At 41.6% G+C, this 25177-nt stretch overlaps 2 protein-coding genes across 2 annotated transcripts in view; one reads left to right on the top strand and one right to left on the bottom strand.

The window, feature by feature from the left end:
• The window catches only part of calm3a (calmodulin 3a (phosphorylase kinase, delta)), a 224889-nt gene that overhangs the window by 87021 nt on the left and 112691 nt on the right, over positions 1 to 25177 (bottom strand). The gene's annotated exons all lie outside the window — the stretch shown is intronic.
• On the top strand, positions 10215 to 20064 carry bmp16 (bone morphogenetic protein 16). Its single transcript, XM_071496728.1, has 3 exons — positions 10215 to 10769; positions 15996 to 16369; positions 17514 to 20064. Exons 2-3 carry the CDS (start codon positions 16003 to 16005, stop codon positions 18587 to 18589), a joined length of 1443 nt encoding a protein of 480 aa, XP_071352829.1. The 5' UTR covers positions 10215 to 10769; positions 15996 to 16002; the 3' UTR covers positions 18590 to 20064.

Here is a 25177-nt window from a genome sequence, read left to right as displayed (position 1 = left end):
ATTTGTTAGTGGTGCAACGTCTTCATCACTGAACTCTTGCTTCAACACTGCTGATATTCAGAGGACAGGCCTTTTTTTCATTGAACACATTTTGACACAGCAGAAAAAGCACAGGTGTAAATAAAAAAATAATGATGGCCGAATTCCATTTAGCTGCGTCAGTTTCACGGTCCTGATATTGTAAGCTAGCTCACTGTCACACTGTCATGTCTTTCTGGGACACTTGAATAGAACAGAGCCATTGTTAATGTTTCCTACTATAAATGCATTTCTGCCATGTATTGTTATGCACATATTGAGATATAAAAAAAAAACTAGTGGAAAATGAAGGGGGAAGGATGACATGCATGAAGAGTGACTTAAGCTGCACTAAAGAGATGAAAAATGGTGGCCAAAGAAACCATCAGATCTGTGTTTGATTATGTCATTTCACTGAACCCTCTTCTTTGGCAATGGTTTAACAGTACCCAACAACAGCTCTATGCTTCAAGTTCTCAAATTCACTGAACAATACTATAAATATTCACAATATTTTACATTTTCTTTCGCCAGTTTTTGTAAATGTAGCCTATGTAAATTTTGCACTAAATTTAAATGACAGGTCAAAAGTGGAGAAATTAGCAGTTGCTAGTCATCGCTACAATATTCTTAGTAAACCTGGACAACTAGAGAGAGAGTCTCATTTCCCTTCATTCAAAGTGAAAAAGTAGATTTTTTAGCTTTTGTCTCTGATACATTCAAGTGAATGTAGTGGACATTGCTGTCTGTGTATAACTGTATATGAACCCTTGAAAAAAGCTAAAAAGTTATCACTGACAAATATTTGAGAGATGTTGCATATTTTTTTATTTTGGTGCTGACACCCATACTATCATAAGTATGCAGCTGATGCATGTAGCTTATTCTGCAATTATAGGGACATGCATGAGACTACAGCTCTGAAATGATGGGTGTTACACCCTAATAAAATGTTTTCCTTGATCACAGTCCTGTCTGAAGTGCAGTAAACATGTACTACAGAACATCGCAAGGCCTCCATGGGGACCTGGTTTATGTGTGGTTTATATAGTATATTGCATGTTTCAGTATTATGATGGCAAACATACAGGTTTATGATGTTAATTAGGAGACAAAGAGAAAAGAGATGACATAGCCCACCTTAGATAAACCCGCATAGTTACAGTTTTACAGTCTGCATCAATAAAGACAAAGTGATCTACCGGTCTGTGTGTGTGTGTGTGTGTGTGTGTGTGTGTGTGTGTGTGTGTGTGTGTGTGTGTGTGTGTGTGTGAACCTGGGTGCCATCCCCCTCTGAATTTGTGCAACTAGTAGTAGCTGGAGTGTGCAGGTGGGTGTTTGAATGGACACAAGTTCATCTCTGTTTAATGTCCTTGAGCAAGATTATGAATGCATATCAACTTATAGGACACACTCTCTCTCTCTCTCTCTCTCTCTCTTTTTCTCTCTAGTACACACACACACACACACACACACACACAGAAAGGAGGCATCTATGCCTCTTCAATGACCTTGTCTTAGCATCTGTAAACATGATATAACTGACTGACTATAACTGTGGAGAAGGAGTGCAACCGTGAGACTTCCTTTCCCATTTTCCCTTCACTCCTCATTTTATTTGCATTTATAGATATTTACCTTTTGCTTTGCTCCCATGTTCATGATTTTTGATTTGCTGTTATGTTGTGATGTATCAGTGATAAGCTATATATTGTTATTACTTCCATAATCTTACAATTTCAACATAGCTAAAGCACTTCCGTGTGTTTTATTGGTTTTTATGTTGATATTATAGGAATTACTATCATAATTACTGTGTTGTTTGAAACTTTATTCTCCATACATGTTGAATTGTATGCTTGCTTGTAGAGCAAGTTGACATTTGCATGTTCAGCTAACCTGCCATGCATTGACCAAGGGACCCTTACACTAAGATTTAACTGGAATTACTAAAATGTTAATATAAATGTTTATGTTTCCTCTTTTTTTCGAGAAAAAAAATTCTCATTTGCACTAAGTTGTTTTTACATAACATGCCAATGAATAAAAATAAAAACAAAGCAGATTTTAGTATTGATAGTTTTATCATAGAAAAGTAAAAAACAACTTTAGGTGCCTTAGGGTTTTTGCACATATACTGCCAGGTTTCAGTCACAGTGCAGTAAAGTAGTTTGATAAACACTATTTATTAAGAGACTGAGACTTACACTTAAGAAAAGGAGCTAAGGTCTGAGTAATAAACATTCCCTGTAGAAGGTCAGAATGAGATTCATTTATCAAGCTACTAAGTCGTACTTACAGTGATGTGTAGGGGTAAACTCTCAAGTGATCATCTTATTAATCATGTGTCCTCAGAGCAGGAGTAGAGCTCTTGATCTCAGTGAGACTACCTGTTTATAAATGTTATATAATAGCCACTCAGGCACCTGCTACGTTGTTCATTCATTAAGACAAAAGGTATTATTACAGTTATTCTGTACAAATATATAATTTACATGTTTTACAAAATACATATTATTATGATATATAAAAATATATAAATAGAGATGAAATAATAAGAAACAAACAGGAGACGGGAGCAATGCACTGCTGATGGAAGAAACAAAATGCAGCTCAAAGACAAATGCAGCAATGAAGCTACATGAAGTGATTGTAATCAAAAGCAATGGTACTGCTGTATTCTGAAAACTACCCTATTCTGAATTATACATATTGCTGCAGACATACAAAACCTCACCTCAGAAGGTGCAGTTTCCCATCTGCCTCTGTGCTGCAGCCATTTAAGACCCCAACTTTTTAGGAAACAAAAGAAAATAACTTTGTTAAATAGCTTTTACTCTTAGGTTTGTAAACGGTTAAGTTTAAAATTTCCCTTTTAGCAGTTTGTCTGTGCAGTGAAATGGCAAGAAGTTAGAGGGTTGACTTTGAGTAGGCAGGAGAGAGGGCATGAGGTGATGGCATGTGAAACACACAAACCCACACACACACGCACACGCACACACACACACACACACACACACACACACACACACACACACACACACGTTTATTCCCAACATCTCTCTCTCTCCAGAAACACTGACCTCAGGACAAAGGAATGAAATCTTATCGCTGCAGAAACCCACGTTGAATACCTCGCTGGTGAATGAAAGCGTCAGACCCTGTTTGTGTGACTGTGTCTATGTATAGTCTGTCAGTGTGTGTGTGTGTGTGTGTGTGTGTCTGTCTGTGTATACATTTATGCAGGACATGTGGTCATTTTAGTGGAGTGGATTCCTTCATGTGAACATCTAATGAAATCTCTTTTTTGTCTCCCTCTCCTTTCTCTGCTCTGCTCCCTCCTCATTCTGACATCCATTTGTCCTTTTCCCAGCACACAACACTCACAAATCATCCTCCTTTCTTTTTTTTTTTTTTTTTTTTTTTTTTTTTGCAGTGTCATTCCCCTCCAAGGCCCACCCTAAGACTAAAAACAGCAGAATGTCGAACTATTTACTGGAAGCATCTTAATGCTTACTGGTTCAGCTCCAGCACATATACAGTATGTGTTTATATTTGTTATCAGGCTGTGTTCATCTCACTACTACAAACTTTAGTGTTTCGCAGGGCAAATAGCTGTGTAATCACCTATTTTTGTCTGGTTGATTTGCAGCCATTGCGAAAGCCTTTAATTTGTTCTAAGTTGTCCTTCATTTAATCGGGGTAGTCTCTTGAGATCAAAATCTCTCTTTCAAGGCAGCCCTGGCCAAAAGGGCAGCATGGTTATTACTTGAAATGACAGGATACGTTATAAAACAAAGTTTTCATTTGTATTATTTTAAAGATTTTTATTTATTCATTTTTATTTTATTTATTCATTTTATTTGGCGGTGGGGATACAACAAAGGTCCACCAGACATTGTGGTATGTGCCTTAACCATCAGGCTACCAGGTAGCTCCAGTCAGATTTTATTCAGCTTTATTGTCATTGCACAGAGGTAGGCGGTACCAGTACCAGTCAACACTTTGCTATAAATAGTAAAAAAAAATAGCAGTAAACTTAAATAAACTGTAGCAAACATAAATATAAAGATACATAAAGATAAAACAATTTACAGTAAAGTACAATTAAAATAAATGAATCCGGCTCCGCTGGGTTAGTAATGTAACTACAATATGATACACTACATATTACAGGTGTGTAGTATGTAGGGTAAAAGTCAAAGTATGGACAGAATACTACATCACAGACAGAATCGCCAACATGACAACCAAAGGTCTGAATTAGTGGAACTGCTGGCGATCTTATGTTCGAACAGAACTAGTTTGTACAACATTTTGACTGCTTTAAAAATCAAAAGTGTTTGTAGCTGTCCTGATCGACCACTCCTGAAGGCGGGGCGAATGGCGGTGGTCTTAGAGAGGCCGGAGACATTATATAGTTTAGATATAGGGATAATGATGCACATTCTCAAACAGTCTCTCCTTGAAGGCATTCGTAGTGTTGCTTACATGAAAAATAACAGAAATTGTTGTGTAACAAATAGAATCACCACCTCGCTGTTGTGCCAACCAATGAAGTTGCAGGAAATATGGTCACAATCTCCCCTTCCTGAATTACAGCATTCAGTAATGGCCTGAGGTGTTTTTGTAGATGGTGTCACACTGAAGTTGATTTTTGATTTTTTGGATATGAAATGTCATCACTTGATCGTTTCGATTCCATCGTTTCCAGTCAGTAAGTTATCGCCGTGTTTGACGCTCAGTCTGACTTTTTTTAAATGACCAATATAAGTTAATGATGAAAACATTCGATGTGCAGGATTTTACTGCAAACAAAATGGAGGAAATCCAAACTTGATGTAAACAGTATGAGCGACCAACAGTTCACAAAGTTTCAGAGTCCGAAGGTATCTAGAATAATGTCACTTCATTACATATACAGAATGAAGGTAAATGTAAGGTCATCACAGAAGCGACTCTCCAGGACGTTTGTCATGTTTATCATTCAGACCGTTTCCCAGTGAGACATCGATCACGTTAAGTGTTTGAACATCAATCTCTGCTTGTTTTTGGGGCTGTGGAGCTTTTTTCTCATGACTCACTCCGCTCCGTGACGTGCTCTTCTCAGGAAAATTTGATTTTGGAAAAGGACTGCAGACGACCAAGTCATTAAGCTCCATTGTTTCCATAAGTTTTCCAAACAACACTTCACATTATGTTGATGTTTATCAGTGTCACTTCAGTGGTTTCATTTTCATAACAGTGTAGGCACTCCTTGTTCCTTGTTTTTTTCAGTTTACTTGCAACACAATAAAACCTTTTCATGCCCAGAACACTCAGACGTCATAAATCATTATATTCATCAATTTTAAACGTTTCCACGGTTCAAAGTAAAGTGCTTTTCCCTTTCACACAGGTTTATGTGAAGTTATTTAATAACTGGGGTTGATAACTTCGAGAACTTTACAACAGTTCCCAACTGCAGTGTCCAGATAAAAAAAAAATGGCTTCATTCAACACTTTATTATTTTGGGCTGTGCACTGAACAAATAACTTGAAACAAACAATACATACAGTATGATATTTATGGAAATAGCAGCTGCCTCGCATTCCTCCTCCTCCTCTTGACACATTACAAAACTCAATGATTTGATAAGGGAAACATCCGGCTCTTCGACAGCCACACGTCCCACTTCAGTCATTAGCTTGTCACTAACTTTGCTGCTGTTCGGTGCGGAGCAGGTAGCACACATTGGGATTTTTAGACGGAACCAAAACAGTAAAGCTGTATGCCAGAAAAACCAAACAATAAGATGACGGACATAAAAACACTGTAGAGCTGAGAGCAAGCTGCAGAGTTGTGTGATGACCCTCTCTGGGTTCATGTACAGTAGACCTAAATGCAATGTCATTTAATTACTTCATTAATTTATCATGATTATTATTATTATTATTATTATTATTATTATTATTAATGATAATCAATGAATCAATCAATTCTTAAATGTGTTTTTTGCAGTCATCTGATTATACCTGATCCTGTTTGGTTGATCCTACTTATTTGTTCCTATCATCTGTATTTTTTAAGTAACGGGACGGCATGTGGCAACTACTGGAAAAACACAACATAAGTAGGTGCTATTCACTAATACTGCAGATGTGGGTTTTCAGGACCCTTTCTCAGGTCATCTGTTGTGCTGGCTCTGGTTATCCAGCCTGATTTTGTCTTGCTGTCTGCCTGCCTGCCTATGCCTCTTTGAACTTGGTTGCCTGTCCATTGTCATACCTTTGCTTGATATTTACCAGTTCTGCCCGTGAGTCCTCACCTTGTTCAGAGCCAACACAACTGCAAAATGTTCAACTCAAAGTCTGAGCTCAGCTCAGAGTGCTTACACCTTGGTCTGATTGATAATATTATTATTTGTATTTTTCATCTATCTAGAGACCGAGATTGATTTAATTGTGAAATATAAACAAGATTTTTCTCAATTACATTTTCAACAAAAACTGCAATGTGAGAGCAATACAGCAAAAATACATAATTTAAAACATAAACATCTTAGTGTCTAGAGTTTTGCCATAGATGCACTTGTTCAAATACATACAGTTAGATAATTGTGAATTTTACATTATCACAAAAACATAAATCGTAACCTTAATTTCAACATTTAGCCTGTTTGCCTTTGAGTAACAATCAAGTGGAAACCTCTGGGGCTGAAAAGGGCAAGTGAGAAATAAACATGTTTACAGCCTCATACAAAAAACGGTTTTGGTGTCTAAAGCTAATTTCCTCCTTCGTGACAACTGTACAGGGGGTGAAATTTTATATAACTCACCCATTTAAATTTTATTAAGGCTTAAAGTTATGCATAAATTGAGGATGAGCCGCTTTGCTGGCTGCAAACTGGTATGCACTGAAGGCTCAGCTCCAAACCCTTGTCCGTTTTTCGCTTTGGCCAGGAGTTAGGTGGAGTCAGGCACTGCCAAGCTGGCGACGGCGGAGCTGTTCACTCAGAGCTTCACAACCACTCTTCAGAAACCTAACATCACAAAGACTATGTCAGTCTTTATTTACAATTTGTCAGGCTCATAGGTAGGACTGGCTCAGGTGAGCCCTTAACCATCTCTTAGAACAAGGCTGCAAGGGGAACTCACATGATGCCCAAAACACTTTTTCTCCTCTTTTCATTTTCTTTCTCTCTCTCTCTCTCCATGCATTTATATTACACTCCTGCTTGTCATTAACTTTGTGTCTTCTCTCTCCCATAGTTTGTGCTTCTCCTCAGCCTGACAACAGTATATACAGTATATACAGTACAGCTGTTCATGGTCCATCTCTCCTCTCTCTCCCTCCTCTTTCTCCTCCCATCCCCATTTCTCTCCTCTCAATCTGATCGGTCAAGGCGGATGGTCGCCCACCCTGAGTCTGGTTCTGTTGGAGGTTTCTTCCTGTTAAAGGGGAGTTTTTCATCTACACTGTCATCAAGTGCTTGCTCATGGTGGAACTGTTGAGTGTATTTATTATATGAAGTTGTAAGATCTTGACCTTACTCTGCAAAGTGCCTTGAGATAATGAATGTTATGATTCAATGTTATATAAATACAGTTGCATTAAAATTGAATTGAATCAGGAGTCAATTTCATGAAGTCTGAAAACAGATGTTACTACTACTTTACTACATACACACTTACACACAACCATTTGTGTGTGTGTGTGTCCTCCCAGCTGTTACTGCTATTGCTACAAGGCCAAGTCACCTTTATATTCAGGTTTGCCGCTCTTCCTCCCACCACCACTGAATGACAGATGACCATGGTGATCAATGAGTAATTATGTGTGACAGTTTGCTGAAAGAGAGGAAAAAGAGGAAAAGACAGAAAAAGGTACAGTCCAAACACCCCCCTCCTCCTCTTCTCCTCCTCCTCCTCCTCGTCCTCCTCGTCGTCCTCCTGCTCCTCTGTCGAGGCCTCACTCTCTGTGTCCATGGAGGGATGCAGCGGTATGGAGGTGGGAACGCTGGGATGCAGGATGGATGGATGGCTTGTTAAGAAGGCGGTGAGGTATTACTTTAAAAGTTTCTCTCCACCCCCGTCGGAAGTCAGCGGGACAGGCAGCCGACGGCTTTTCCAGAGGATGGGAAACCTGGAGGCTGGAATTACTACTTATTTGAAGAAAGCACTTGGTGAAGCCTGAGCTGTGGCTCAGCTATGATGTCTAAACCCTGAATAGCCACAGACCTTTGTCCATTTTTAGACACCAAATGCTTTACTGTCAACGTATGTAGCTTTGTAGGTCGGAAAAGCAATCATAAAACTGAGTGAAATATTCAAACCCACATTTAAATTCTTCTTGGTCTACAACAGCCAGGCACAGTGACCTCCAGTGGTTTCCTTCTACCTCTCGTTTTGATGCTAAGCTGAACTAAGCTAATTGCCTCTATATTTAGTGTTCAGATCAGTCTCCTTTTACCACAGACTCAAGAACAGAATGACAACGAAGAAAAGCTGGTCTGACAATTACATAGACTGACTGATAGTGAAGCTGATGGTGTGCCATACTTGAAGATGGCAAAGGACAAAAGAAACCTTGATTATGTGATATTCAACTGATCCCAAAGGCATAATTCTGTTTTCATTCAAACCCTTCCATGGAGGGGTCAAAGGTCAGGGTCAGCTGGAGCCGCAGCGGGTCGGTGATTTATTGGAGGACTCATGGTAGACATTTGCTGACGTTAGGGTTTTAACCCCTACTGAAATGCAAGCACCACACTCACTACATCTCCAAGAGACACAGTTAATCAATGTGATTGTGAATTTCTGTGTAGACTGGGTGTTTTAGTCGACTTTGAATTACTACACAAGTGATCAATGAAATGCTTCTCTAACACTTCTCTCATATTTTAACAAACAATTTACAAAAGCGTATTGAATCTGATAACAACCAGACTGTCAGTGAAAACACCGTAACGATAAAAATCCCTTTCCAAAAGCAAGTGTGTGTGTGTGTGTGTGTTGAGAGCAGAGCCAGTGTGTGTTTGTGTGTAAAGTTGCTCTGCATTGGGACAATTACTCAGCCTCTGGATGAATGAGGTCTGTGCATGAGGTTTGTGTGTGTTTGTATGAGAGTGGACGGGAAGAGCAAGTGGAGGGGACAGAGAGGAGGAGCAGGGGGACGTGGGCAAGTGATTCTCCAGATGAGATCTAATATGTGAGACGATGCATCCTAAAGAGACGTTTTCTCATGGGCTCAGCCCATGAATACAAATTCACCCCACCACACGCTCTGCACTGGAAGGACGGATGCACCTTGCTTCAACCCGTAGTGGAGAAGTACAGCCTGCTTTTTTTTTTTTTTTTTTTACCTCAACGCTTACTTCCATCCAATCACAAAGCTCAACTGTGGTGACTTCATGGCAGCTCTTATGAGTCATCCATTCATACCTTTGTCTTGTAACTGAATCTGTTTGCTCTTATTCAGTGTCATGGGGCCTTGTATTTATAATGACGGAGCAAGTGTCTGCGAGCATGTTGGCCGAAATATACAATGGTGCCAACGAGAAGCAGCAGGTGAGTTTGTTAAAGGAGGAAATGTGGAAAATAATTAGTCTGCTTCTATGTGCTGACCTCAAGGTTATCTGGACCAGGTTGTATGCATGTGTGTGTGTGTGTGTGTGTGTGTGTGTGTGTGTGTTTTTGGCGTGTGTGCATGTGTGTGTGTAAAGGTGTGCACGTGCATGCATGTTTGAGGACATGCTTGTGTATGTGGGTTCATTTTACTTTGACTGTGTGTGACTGAGTGTTTGTGCCCATGTTTGTTTGCTTGATTGATTAACTCAACACCTGAATGTCCGCTAAACTGAAACAGTGTGTGTGTGGGTGTGGGTGTGTGTGTGTGTGTGTGTGTGTGTGTGTGTGCGCGCCCGTGCGTGCATGTGTGTGTGTGTGTGTGTGTGTGTGTGTGTGCGTGTATGTGCGTGTGTGTGTGTGTGTGTGTTAGAGAGAGAGAGGGAGAGAGATAACAGCCTGTAAATGCACTGGGGCTGGTCTTGGTGACATCACTATTTGGGAGGATCTAAGTGGCCAGGAAAGTCAATTAGAGTTAAACTGAGTTTACCAGCTGGACACTTTGTATAGCATAGAAAAAAAGTGTGTGTGGATGTGTGTGTATGGGAGAGAGAGAGAGCAAGAAAGAGAGAGAGGAAAAGGGGAGGAGATACAAAAGGGAGGAACTGAGTGGAAAGGAAGGGAGAGACACATAGTAAGGAGGTTTAGGAACAAGAGGGAGTTTTTGCCGGTGATACAGCACAGACAGACACAACTCATTTTCCTCCTGCAGCTTCCATGCACAGCAGCAGTGCCAGCGTGCCTTAAACAAGCAGAGGTGGAAGTGCAGGCGACAGAGAAAGGGAGTTGCCTATTAGCAGAGGTCAGGCAGGCAGGCAGGCAGGCAGGCAGAGGGGAAGCCGGTGGATGTTTTTAAGACTTTGCTTATCTGACACTGACAACAGGATGAGAAGCTGAGCGAGGGAGCAGAGAGGGGAGAAAAACATGGAGCAAGCAGCATTACCTACAGTCCATTTACATAGGAGACATAGGAGAGACAGGCACTGGCTGCCCTGAGAGAGGTGAAAAGTGGCAAGAAAGAAAAACTGGTAAATAGTCCACTTTATCCATTCTGTCCAAAGGAGCGGGAGCGAGAGCCGAGGGATCGTAACACTGGAGCTCAAGGATAAACCATGGACTCTGCATACATCCCACCACACCTGGACGTGAGTACTACATCCCTATGCCTCTCACTCACAGTCACATACACACACACAGACACAGACACACACACGGGTCTGTCAAGCCACAGGCCACAGGAACTGTGCTGCTGAAACCATTAGTCACTCTGGGGAAAAATGCACACACACACATACACACACACACACACACACACTTATGCACATGCATACACCACTGGCACACCGTGTTGCTCAATCATAATCTTGTCCGGTACGCTACTTGTCCAAGAATAATGTGCCCATTATGAGTTCAAAGAGCATAACATAAGTCACCACCGCTGCAACATACACAGTCTGAATTGGCCCTCAGTGCTTTAATGTGAAAAGCAGGGGTGTGTTTTTGTTCTGTATTTCAAATCGGTTTAGCTGTCAGCCACACAACGACAGCAGTCTCTGAGCTTTCAGCAGTCACGGGTTAGATATGTCAGTATTTCCACTGATGCTTTTGCAGTGTTGTGCCTCAGCGGGGCCTCCTGTTAACCACAATGCACTTGTGACACCTAGACCTCCAGGCATCCCTGGCTGAGACAAAAGAGGAGAGACGAGAAAAAGCAGCATGAGGATGAAAGAGATGAGTTGTAAATGTATGGAGACCTGTTGATGCTCAACTCAAGATCATGCAAATGAGACTAAAGCCAAAGCGTAGTGAAGAGTTTGTTTGTATGAGTGTGTGAATGTGATACCTGATCAGACAGGTAGAGCAGATTGCAGTTATCTTGTTTGATCAGGGAAGCACCAAATTTACTAAACGTCCACTAAATTGAATCAGTGTGTGTGTGTGTGTGTGTGTGTGTGTGTGCGTGCATGTGTGCGTCTAATTCCATTTCCAACTGCTCTCACATATTTACAACCCAGCTTCTCCACAGTTGCACATCTTGGCGTGTGTTTCTGCGTACGTGTTAGTGTTCATTCTGCCTGGCAGTTAGCATGTGTTTGAACCCTGTACTGTTCTTAGCACGGACACATGTGTGTCTGCATGTGTGTGTGTGTGTGTGTGTGTGTGTGTGTGTGTGTGTGTGTGTGTGTGTGTGTAACAGAAAGGGACGTTTGACATCTGGGTCATTAGCCAGCTAATTGGTCCAGCTGGGATGAATTAAAGTGCTGTTTTAATAGAGTCCAATAAAACTACACAGCAGCCTACCTGGAATATTGTTCTAATGATTTCATCTGTTACGCCTCAGAAAGCAGAACCACAATTCCACTCGCAACTGTTATGGACATATTTCTCCACACCCCATTTATACATTAACTCCACAGCTCAAAGCCGGGCATTAATGACTAGTTAAGCATGGGGAATATTGTGCAGTCATAACCTCACAGTTGATTATACAGACTATGGCATGCATGCACAGTTTATATGTCACAGTGCAAGGGCCACTGTGGACGCAGATGTATCCTCAGAGGTGTTCTAAGGTGTGTACGTGTACGTTGTACATCACACTTGGGCTCATGTGGCTGCTCAACATCACATGTTTTTAAGTATCTGAGTAAGCTCAGAGCGAGAAAATGAACCCTGCCCCATTCATGCTGCATGTATCATGTTCTGAAAGAATGAGACGGCAGCATAGAAAAATGAGACCTGGAAGGGGGCGAGAGAAATCAGAGAGAGCATGAGGAGGAATTTGGGAAAAGAAACACGGGAAGAACAACAGGAAGGGAAAGTTGAGGGATCAGGCGTAACATGAAGACAGTGGCGGTGGATAAATCAGCCGGCTGCGGTGACACTCCAGCCCTCTGGCCCGGCAACAGTCCGCCACACTCTTCCGCAAAAACACCATTCATTTAAGGCCTAGGAAAAAAGAGCAACATTTATGGGGGAGAAGGAAAGAGAGAGTGGGAGATAGGGAATGGGAAGGTAATGCAGAGAAGCACAAAAACACATAGTGTACGACAACATTGAGGACAAAGCAAAAGGACAAAGTTCACGGAATGCAAAGAGGAAGGAGGAAGGGGAAAGGGAGCAGGGTTTGAAATAAATAGATAAAAAGAGAGGGAGAGAGGGAAACACAACAAAAGACATCAGAGGTCAGAGGTTTTAATCAGCAAGTTCAGAGAGACACGGGGTAGGCCGGCGACAACACTCCTCTGCCGCGCGCCAGGGTCATGCTACTGTCTGCTCAGGAGGTCACCTCACATCTAATATGTCTAATAGGCCGAGCTGCGTGCATGCACACAGACAGGGAAAACAGACTAACACTCAACCCTTCACCTCACCCTCTCCCTGACCCATTCATCATTCGTCTCTCCTCCTTTATCCCCCAAGAACATTTCATCAGTCCATGTTCATGCCAGATTCATGACAGAGAGGGAAAGAATTAAAAAAATCTGAGGAAAAAGGCAGAACTGGGGGGAGGGTGTTATCGTAAAAATGTCTAAGTGGAATGAGTCGACATCAGGGAGGGTGGCACCCTGATGCACATGACACATAAAGATGCTAAATTAGGCCTGGATCCTCTTTGCCCAGTTTAAATTAGATAGAACCAGTCATAACACAGACACCCAGGGAGAAGAGAGAGGCTGTATGTATGTCAAAGTGATGTAGGGCAAGCTGGCCTCCATTTCTCTTTTCATCTGTGTTCGTCTGCCTCGCGCAAGCTGAGACACACCCTGTTGTGTGATGACTGAACCTTTGAACCTCAGTGTCACCTGGGTGGTTTTGTAGGTGAGGAAAGTACAGGAGAGCGGTGGTGTTGCTGTCCTTAATCTGCTTTACAAGCCTCCTCAGTATATGGGAGAGGCTGTCCAGCAGAGTGTCTAATCTGTAATTGTCCTCTGCTGCGTTGCCTCAGGTGAAACAGCCCTGGGTGGGGCTGCCAGAGTTTAATGGATAGCTAGCAACAATCCCACGCTTGGAAGTGGCTTATTTTCCCAGGGCTGCCCTTTGAGCCGCGTACCACATCAACAACACACATACACACAATCACACATGCATAAAAATATATACACCCTCACACCTGTGACCTCCTTTTAACCCTTTTTTTCTGGCAGTGTGGTAAGATTAGCGGCCATTACAGTGTCATTATGTGTTCGCTCGGCCATAAACACCTCTGTTATCTCGCTGTAGAGGGTCTAATCAATTCTCTGTTCCTTACAGAGACAAGATAAAGAGATAGAGAGGAAAGATATGTGAGAGCTCGGACAAGGAAATAGATAATTGCAGACTTAAGAGTTTCTTTTTTGAGAAAGTGACAGACAGGAATCAAGATGCACTAACTTTCATCCAGTCAATCAGAGCGACATGATTCTTCTCTATTTTTCCCTGTTTTATAGAAGTTGAGTTTATTGGCCGTTCAGATTGTCAGATTGTCTTTGCTCTGACCCTTTTAACACCTCACCTCAACCTCCTCAGGTCAAGAGGGCCCTTAACTTGCTGGTTTCTAATTACTTGCTCAGTTATTAACACCTGCACAAAAGTGCAGGGTGTTAGCCAGGTCATAGTGGTAATTGTGTGACCTCTGTCTGTGGTCGTGTTCCCGCACTGAGAATAGTCATGGAGGGAGATAAGGTGATGGCTTGTTTTCAGTCAGCTGAAAGAGGGTTGACTCTCTCAACACAGTAAAGTTTGGCTAAAGGAGAATCAGTGGCATCTCTGGTCAGAATTTATGCTGCAGGCAGGGACAGAACATGAAAATAATTCTGTTTCAATTATCCACATGGAGTGAATAGGGCAGGCGTTGGTGTAAATGTGGGGGAAAGGGAAGGCTCAAAAGACACTTCTGCAAAGGTGCAAATAATCCTCTCTGTTTTCAATAATAGACTATCATTATCCTATATTGAATCTGTGTCTTCACTCAAAACTCTTGTGTCTCCTTACTTTTTATTTTTCACCTTCTCTCTGCAGAGTTTAAGCTGTGAAGCAGGGCATTGCGTTGCAGACACATGTTCTACAGTGCATGCTATTATGTTGCTGACACCTTTGCACACTTTTAGAAGCTTTTCACCATAGTTTTAATTAGTTTAATTAGTTTAACATTTACCATCAACATATTTCATATACACACCCTCCATAATAACAATGAAAACATCAATGAAATACTCATAGTTTTCATTCATAATTGTGACGGCCAAAATGTATATACACACACAGAGCTCTCCTCTCTCCTTTTCACAATATACATTAAACCTTCTGAAGCAAAACAAGCTGTCTGTTCCTTTGTCCTATAGAAGGACTGTCCATATTCCTCTAGCAGAGTGGTTATCGTCCTGACCTGCAGAAGTCCAAAGTCAATGAGCAAATTGCTGCAGTGTTAACACTTTTCAACAAAGTTCATCCAAATGTAAACAAAAGAGTCTTCACACCACCAAGATATGATATCAGACTAAACTGACATTTATACATTTATGTTTACATTTATAACTAAGTTTTTCAGCGATGTAACCAGCATTAAAACAGGCCTGTTTTTTTTAACTACAATCAATCAGCCAAAAGGCAGATCAGGCACCTATAGATAAAACTCTTCTTTTATGATTGAATGCATTTGTAATTTAGCAGAAAATTCAATCAGGCATTTAAATGAAAAAAACACACATGCAAAGTTCTATAAAGTTACTGAGTGTTTTAACACAGTGTCCAGTGATTTGAAAAGGAAGAGAGAGGGAGAAAATCTAGTTATCTGTCATTGACAGGCCCCTACAACTCTATTGCCTATAACTGGAGTCCACAGCTTTTAGATGCCTTTCATACATAGCACTATTATCTCTTTCACACACAAACACACAGCATGATTAAATTTCAGATCAGGACAGGTTAATTACTCCTGCTTAGGTGTCCTAGGAGATATATGGGTCTTAGGGGTAAAAAGTTTGCCATAAATTAACAGAGAAAAAACAAAGTATCACTGTTTCTACAGCCGGGGGCAACAAGCAAACAACTTCATATGGATATGTGGACAGTAAATTTCTTGAACATATGCCACATGAAGGCTGATGACTAATGAGAAACTAGTATGTCCAGGAAGGAGAAGACACAAGCATGATATACAGAGTACTGGAGCATCTTGTAGAAGCTATCTCTTTTGCAGATTTCTTAACCTATACTTTATATTCTGTCATTATATCATATGATTTACATTGTTTCTGTATAAGACACATATACTTCACAAACACGTAAATTCATAGAACCTAAATTTAAAGGGACAGAGAAGTATTTATCTTATTTTTATCTCCTTTCGTCCACCTTTTCTTCTATTTTCCACCCCCTCTCTTCCTCAGGTCCACCATGTTCCCTGCTAACCTCCTGCTCCTCATGGTCCTGCTGCTACCTCAAGCCTCGTCTGGTCGCCAGGGTGGAGACACCAGCGAGATCGACCATGGTAAGGTGTCCAACACGCCTTCCTCTTTGTCGCACCCACCAGCTGGTTCCCTCCTGAAGCCCAGTCTGGCTCAGACCATCCAGAGTCTCCTCCTGAGCCGGCTGGGCCTGCAGTCGCAGCCAGACCCTCGGCCTGGAGTGCCAGTGCCCCGGTACCTCCTAGATCTTTACCGCTTCCACCAGCAGCAGTACCATCTACTGGAGGACCCTTCATTTAACTTTCCCAGCCAGCACATCCAGCAGGCCAACACCGTACGCAGCTTTCACCACAATGGTAAACTCACTGACACATCATGATGCCATACTGTCAACCTATTGTATCAAAATGTTTGGATCATAATTGTTTGACTTGAGTTTGACCTCTGAGCTGTTGTTTCAGGGAAGCTGTTTATACTTCTGTTGAATTATTTTATCAGCCACAGATGAAGTATAAAGATCTTTAGATATTTATGACAGTAGCAGATGTTTGTTATGATTCAGCATTGAACAATCTGAACACTAAATAAGATTCAATATTCTTAGATAAGACAGGTTGTCACAATCCTAAAGTCTTCTTTCGAAAAATGTGTGTGAGCCTGCTTAAATATATCTCACACTGAACTTCTGATCATGGCTGGATTAACCTGTTACATGACCCCAGGGCAAAACATTTGATACTGTTACCCCACCTATCACCCTTTGCCCAGTTGCCTCCAAGTTCCCATTCATTTCAGTGCAACCAATTTCTGGAATAATATTTATCTTTTGTTAGTTTGTGACAATTTCATTAAAAATTTCTTGATTAGGAATCGGATCTATGTCGGTATAATAAAACTAACATGATAAAGGTCTTAGAATCAGATTTTGACACAAGGTTCCTGAATCAGATTTTGGTGTAGGAATAGTTGACCACTTAAAAGCCTCAAATTAAAGCATTCATGACAAGATAATGAAATTCTGTAGTCAATTTATTTGCCCCATCCAACTCAGTTCATGCTTCTATTATCAGCAGGAAGGTAATTAGCTAAGACGCCTTCTCGCCAGGACTGTTTACTCTGAACTGAGAAAGTGATCAGTCTTTGAAAGCAGATTACTGCAATTAGTCAAATACCAAAACTAATTGACATGCAGTAAACATGAGGCTTTTAGGGACACAGGGTCCTGGGGCTGTAACCAGCTTTGCCTGGTAGATGATCCAGCCTTGATTCTGATACAAAAAAGACAATGAACAATTCACAAACAAAATACAAAAGCACAGACAGTACTTTATGCACACATACATGTCTATTGCACAAAGCCTAGTTTGGCAATTTTCCTGCTTTTAAGATTATTAAAGAAAGAGCTAGTAAATTACAAATGAGTAATGTAGCCATGTGTATGATTCATGCATCTTCAGTCATATAAAGTCAGTTTAAACCCTCTTTTCATTTTTCTCTTAGAGCCACTTGGAGGCAGTCCTATAGCAGAGGACCATAAGAAGGTGCACATCTTCTTCAATATCTCCTCCATCCCTCAGGATGAGAGGGTGCTCTCCGCTGAGCTTCGACTCCTCCGCAGTGACAGAGCCTCCCTGGGCCCCGGGTCCCACAGACTAAACCTATACCTCTATGAGCACCACGAGGACCCGGAGCCCACCCTGCTGGAGACAAGGTTACTCACCAATGGCCTCCGCAGTCATAAAGCAAGTGGTTTCTGGGAGGCTTTTAGCCTGAGTGCAGAGCTCCTGCATAAGGCCCTTGATAGAAGTGGCAGCCTGGGCTTCCTCCTGGAGGTCAGACCTGAGAACAGCACTTCCTCACTACCTGACCACAGCCTCTCCTCTGTTGCTGGTGAGGAGGATGCAGAGAAACACAAAGAGGGACACCTGAGGGTATGCAGGTCTGTGGGTCAGGATGAGCACAGCTGGGCCCAGGAGAGACCCCTCTTGGTGACTTACAGTCATGATGGGCGTGGAGAGCCTTTAGTCAAACATGGCAGGAGGACCTCCGGGGGCAGCCAGAGGATGAGAGGGAGAAAAGGGACAAAAGAGAGAGCCAGAAACAGCGGCAAGGGCCACAAGAGGGACCAAACCTGGGTGAAGGCCAAAAAAACAGGTTATACAGTGCCGGTTTGGGGTGGTAATAAAGGTGAGGTCAGCTGGAGTGAACGTGGAAGGGTGAAAAGAAATGGAGGTCGTGCTGCGAAACTGAAACGCCTTTCTCGCAACAGATGCCGCCGTCATCCTCTGTATGTAGATTTCAACGATGTGGGCTGGCACAAGTGGATCATTGCACCCAGCGGCTACGATGCCTTCTTCTGCCTGGGAGAGTGTCGCTTTCCTCTGGCCGACCACATGAACTCCTCTAGCCACGCCATGGTGCAAACTCTGGTAAACTCTGTGAATGGAGCAGTTCCCCGGGCCTGCTGCGTCCCCACCTCCCTCAGCCCCATCGCTCTGCTCTACCTGGACCCTCAAGACCGAGTGGTGCTGAAGAATTACCAGGATATGGTGGTGGAGGGCTGTGGCTGCCGGTAGTGAGTTGGAGAACTCAGCCCGACACATCCAGACACAGAGGGAGATGCATTGAGGGAGACGACAGAGGCATGAAAAGGCAGATGGAGGGAAGAAGAGACTGAAGAGCCAGCTAACTGCAAACAGACATAGGGACTGATGGAGACAAATGTAGCAGCGTGAGAAGGAGGGAGATATAGCAGCTAAATCATCATTATCAGGAGCAAGGAGTGTCAGACTTAGATAGAGAAAGAAAAAGTGAGAGAGAAGCAGACATAATCTGCCACACAACGAGATAAATGATTAGACAATAAAGCAGAGGAAACTGCCAGGAATTACTTCTCACTTTTTCCCATTTAGCGATGATGCAGCTGTGTATACCATCAACTGACAGGCTACTTGTTCTCCCATGAGAAGCCACCGCTTTAACATCAGAAGGTGTCTATTCTATATCCAAGTGTTTGCCGCTCATCTCGCTCTCGCACGATTGTGTGACAGGCACATGTGTTTAGCTGTTGTGGAGGGCCACCAAAATGGTAAACAGTCAGAGTAGGCAGTCGTGGACATGCTCCGGAGCAGAGTTTACACAGTTCTGTATCTTTCTGATGGACTTCCAACATTAGCAATACGACAATGGCACCAGCATGGCATCTAAACTTTATGTGACAGTGTTGTTTCTGCAGTATTTGAACCAAGAAGTAGGGCGCATCAGTTTTTTTATGAGCGTTAACATAATGAGAGATCGTCTCTTACAAGCACTCCTACATCACAAGCTATTTAAAACCACAACAATAATGCTGAGGAATTATTATGCTATTGTTTGAATGTACTACTATCACTATTATTTAAAAAGAGAGACTTTTTTTTTGTACATTTCTTTTGCAGACGTGAAGAAAATCCAAGTGATGGTTGTCTTGTGATTATACATAATTCCACTGAATGGCAATTCTAACTTAAAAGACACGTTATGTATTTAAATATCAGCAATATGGTGTATTTAATCTTGAAAATATTTAAGATACCTGCACTCAGCAAAGCATACAGAAAACTGAAAGCCTGCCTTCCACACGAAATAAGTTATGGTAGCTTTACAGCCGTACAAATGTTCGGTGTGTTGAATTAACAGTCTGGTGTTACTTCAAGTTCCCACCTCATCATCGCACACATTTTGGTGTTCAACACATGATAGCAGACATAAGTGGTGTTGCCTTTACAAGCTCAACTAACAAGTCAATTGAAAGCTCTATGTATTGTAGCTACTGAAGTGTGTAACAACAGGTGTCTTTGCTAGTTGTGTCTGCATGTGTCAAGAAAAAAAAAAGGAAGACTGATGTTTAAACTGGGACTTTAGTGCCTTTCAAACAGGGGCTTTAAAAGTGTTCTCTGCTGAGCTTAGTAACTGTTTTTCAGTGTTGCATTTTTCTCTCTAAATGGAAACATTTAAGCAAAAGCTTGTAAAATGTTTGACAATATACCTCTAATAAACAAAGCAAACAGCATCAACTGTCACATGACTTTTCCTTTGCAACAATCATTTTCTCCTTTTTGTGATCTTTCCTTTTTTATTTTCTGGGGCTTAAGTGCATGAAAAAAAAAGCCTTATTTGTATACATTTTTCTTCAGTCTACAGTGGATTTATTGCCATGTTCGAGAAAAAAAAAGGAAGCCGAGGTCCCTCAGAGAGCACAGATCTAAGCATGTTTGTGTTTGCGATATTGTAACTAAGGAAGTAGCCACAAATTCTCACACTGAAACAGCTGTTAGTTCGAGATCCAGGTTTAAATGCAAGGGGAAATGTCTACTCTCCACATCCTCTCTGAGAAAACCAATGAAGCACTGTATCACATCACTATACCACCCATGAACAGCGCACACATTCTTCTGATCCCAGATATCAAGCAAGAGAGACTGAAAGAAAAGATAGGTGAAGGGATGTGCAGACATTCCTCTGCTATTCCTCTTTTGAAAATTGAGAGAGACAAACAGACGAACTCAGTGCTGTCTTTGGCCTCCACTTTTCCTGCTTGTTTGAAAAGAGGACCCTGCTGTCTCAGCCACCACCATGGACCAGCTCACTGCAGCTTACAGGTGAGTGAATCCCACAGCCTGTAAGGGGTTGTGATTTGAATTTACACCAAATGCCATGTGCAAATTGTTTGCACAAAGTACAGAGAGGGAAAAAGTGCTGTATATAAACCATTAACATCCAACAAAGCAGCTACAGTAACAGGAAGCTACCAAAAATGTGCTTATCTGGTATCCCTGTCCTTTCAAATATTTACCGCTCGATACTCTGATTCGGGAGTCTGATCTGTTGAACTTCATGCATTATTCTTAGCAGTATTTTGTTACATAGCTGAACTGTCAGCTACTGGATGCAACTGGATGGTGCATTTCACTTTCACAGACGTTGGTGCATTTCAGTTCAGCTGAGCTTCCACCCCAAATCATGGAATTGAATCATTGCATTTAACTGTATTCCACCAATGTACCATTGTGGCACAAAGAAATTTTCACAGGCCAGACACATGCAACAAAACTTGGAAAAACATGACTCGGATGAAAAAAAAAAAAGAAAAAAGAAGACAAAGGAGAACAAAATAAGAAAATCAAGGAATCCTCCCCTTCTAACCAAGGTTACAAGAGAAGGAGGGACGCAACAGAAACTGTCCAGTCCAGATGGGATACAAACCAGTGTGAAAAGGAAAAGAAAAATAGCATAAATGTGGCAGAATGATGCATTGGGCGAGAGATTATAGAGTAACTAATATATAAATAATACATTTGACCAGGAAAAGAGTAGGGCTTGGAAGTTTTGAGGGTGTGAGTTTTATCTGCATGAGGCTCAGTGAACACCCAAAGTAAAGACTGGGAAGTGCTCAGAGAGAAGCTCTCAGGGTGAAGGGGACTGGGTGGTCAGGTGGGGTTGTTTGGTTTGGTTGGTTTGAATCCTGCCCGTTGTCAGCACCTGTATTAATACCAATCCTGTTGCATAGGCTGAGGGAGGGTGCTGTGACCCCCTCCTGTCTTCCATAGAGATACAAGCAGGGAGTATGAGGTGGAAAACCATGACTGGCTAACATTTTACAGCATGAGAGCTCTGAGGAATAAATGTGTACATAAAGTAAAGTGTAATTTTATTACATATGTCTCAGCAGCAGCGCTTAGGCCTGCCTCTGCCCGGCACTGTGTCTCCTGATTATTTTCAGAGTATTTGTCAAAGCAAAATGTTTAAAGGCATCAATAAAGCCTTTGTATGTTTTCATATCCCAGTCTGTGTTCACCACAGACAGTTCCACTGCAGACTGTGGAGTTCCCCCTCTTTGATAGATAGATAGACATAGGCCAGGGTCTATCTATCAAAGTACCCTCTTGACAATTTTTAAAAGAAAATTACAAAACCAGGTTTGCAGTTATATTATGAAATAAAAATTTAGTATTCTTGGACCATCAACGAAGTCCAACAGTCAACTGTTGGTAAGGTAGGAATGTGTGTGTGTGTGTGTGTGTGTGTGTGTGTGTGTGTGTGTGTGTGTGTGTGTGTGTGTGTGTGTGTGTGTACTTCTTACCTTGTGAGGACCAGTTTGAGATATAGACCTTACAGAGCAACATCTTGGGAAAGTGAGGACATTTTCACTGCACCTGTGTGTGTGTGTGTGTGTGTGTGAAAAGAAAAACAAGATGATAGAAAGTGTTAAAGGGGTAGATAAGGATGTGCACATAAAATGTGTCATATATCATGTTCATAGATTATGCTTCCGATGGATTATTTTACATTTCATCTCGTGGGCTGTGGTTCACTTCACAGTTAAGCAATGACCTCTGACCCCCTTTCCTCCATGACCCCTGTTCTCTCCCAACTCATTCACCTAACCCATTCTTCATCTTACTTATCCTGACTTATCTATCTCTCATCCTTCAGCATCCCCTATGTAAATCATCCATTTTATCTCAGCCTATTTGTCAATGACCTGCCCATCCAAGAATTACTGATACGAGAAAGGTGTTCTGGAAAAAATTTAGTTTATATCTGCTTTGGAAATATAGGGAATTGTTCTAAGCTTGTATGAATGTCTGACTCATGCTTTTTGCCTTTTTTAGGTTGGAATGATGCAAAAATAGCAATAGAAATAGAAAAAATAGAATATAGGAAACCACAATTTCCCTGTCTTTGGTCCCACCACCTTGCTGCTGTAATTGTCATTGTAAACTCATGCATTTGAAGTTTTAGTGAAGATCACAGAGTTTCCAAAGATATCAGATATTTCAAGCTGAGGTTGGGGGAAATGTGTATAGAATAATGCTCAAGACATCAAATTTCCTTCATTCTTATTTCTTTAAAATGGCAATGGTTGACTCAAAGGCAGCTCACAGCAGGTTATTGTTTCCTTTTGCTTTGGGCTCCGTGTTGTATATTGTGCAGTGGAACAGAGAGAGACAGATAGCTCATCACACCTTGGATGCTTTCTTCATCAAGGCTGTACACTGCCTCTATCTCATATCTATCTCTGAATCCCGTTCTGTCTTTTCTTCCCCTCACAGGTGCTCTTGTCATGAATTCTTACAAGTGAGGTTGTGGAGCACAAAGACAGGATATGACCAAGCTTATCTTGTCAAGTGTGGAGTCTGTTTGAGGCTGGGTAGCTGCGGCCTTGACCCAGTCAACCCTGACGAACACCTTCCCTCAGTCCATAAATCATGCAGAGGAGCTGTGGAGGGTTACTCCCTGTGACAGGGCAGCGCGGACACATGGCCGCACTTCTGACCAGGTGCCTGGATTTATCTGTGATATACCCCAGATAAGCAGGGGCAGAGCAGAAGGGAGTACAAATGCCTCACATTACAGAGAGTTTTTCACACAAGGAGTGGATGTATTCTTTGAGGAATATTATAGTTACAACCAGAGTACGAGTACACTGTAAAACATCATACATGAACAACTTGTTTTTTCTGATCAACTTAATGTAAATATGTAAGTTTTTTTAATTTCAAGCTATTTCAACGTAGAATGTATAATTTTAGTTTTCAGATGACTTTACAGCTACAGTTACAGCTGTGACTTTTTCATGGTAAATGAAGAAGTGACTCTTTGAGACAAGTCTGCCTGTAATGACTGTGTGAACAAACAGGCAATTTATCTTAATATCTTAAGTTTATCGAACTTGCTTTTTCAAATTAGTTAACTTAACTCAGTTTTAGATTTTTTAAATTCATAAAATATTTTTGAACTATCCATTTAACCTAAGTTCAGTAAACTAACATTTTTTAGGGGAGCAGGGGAAGTTAAACCAACTTGAAATGAATTACAGAGTATCGATAAATGGCACAGATAGAGCCATTGCTGGGATTTTAGAGATACTGAGGTATTTTTCATTGTTTTCTGTATTAAACTCACTGTTAAAAAAAATTCTCCCATTCTATTTCCATTTTCCATGATTGACTGTTTTGTGATGAAATGCACTTTGAGCATTGTAATAAACTTCTCTCCCCATTTTCATTTACACTGGCCTCTACCTTTGGCTTTTCATCAAAGAACCAGACATTTAAAAACAATCAGAATCAGGCCAAAAAAACTCAGCTCTTCTAAACTGTTTAGTCAGATTGTAAAGTCAGCAAACAGTGCTGCAGTTGAACTTTGGAGCACGTCCCAGTTATTTAGCATCATACATCACTAACAACAGTTCAACGTGAGCTGTGTCATGCATGGATGGGGATTGCTTTGTGGTTCACTGCAGCGCAGTCTGAGTGTAGACAGAATGCATGAGGACCAGTCTGCCACTCTTCGACCGCCCACTGTGACAGAGCTGAGCTGAGCTACAGACGAGGGCAGCTTCGTTCTTCCCCATTGTTCCCTGCAGACTGCCAGCCTGCTCCCTACCTGCTCCATCCACAGAAACTACAGCACTCCCACCTCCTCGTTAAACTGGTGGGTTAACTGTGTAGCCCACCAACTGCACATATGAAACCTTTAATGACACCTGTCTGAAGCACATTTTGGATTACTACCAAATAGACAGGCTCAGAAAATTGGAAACACTTTTGGCTGTTCTTCATCACCACAAATCATAAATGTCATCTTTCATTCCAAAACGTTTTTTCATATTTTTCTAAGAGAACATCAGTTCTATTGGTAAAAAGTGTGTGGGTTTGGTAAAGACACACCAATACAAGCACTGTGTGCCTGCAGCGAACAGCGATGATAAATTAAAGCCAACATGACAGTGATATACCAGCAGCAGAAGAACCAGGGCATCACTTATACTACCGGGGTCACAGACCCTTAATGGCTGCAAAAGAATCCCTTTTGGACATCAGAAACAGTTTTCAATCATGCTAACCCCTTAAGTACACTAAATTGCAGTTTGATACATATAGTGTGTCACACAATAAAATGATAGTGTCCCAAATCACTGTAGCAGATGTGGATGTATCTAACAGTTGTGTGATGCTGCTGCTTCTGCTGCTGCTGAGTTGGTGGTTTCAGCCTGGAACACATAAAACAGATAGCGAGGGTTTTGGGTTTCACCTCTGAGCTTCAAAGACAAACTCATGCTGAAACTGAGCAAGCAAAACTGGACCTCTGGGTCGCAGAATGAGGCAGGTGCAGCACGT

The sequence above is a fragment of the Trachinotus anak genome, unplaced genomic scaffold, assembly GCF_046630095.1.
Source record: "Trachinotus anak isolate AG129_WGS33_773 ecotype Australia unplaced genomic scaffold, CSIRO_AGI_Tana_v1 ptg000014l, whole genome shotgun sequence".
Classification (NCBI taxonomy): Eukaryota; Metazoa; Chordata; class Actinopteri; order Carangiformes; family Carangidae; genus Trachinotus; species Trachinotus anak.
The sequence above is the reverse complement of the archived record's forward strand: the minus strand, read 5'-3'. Positions and strand labels throughout refer to the sequence as shown.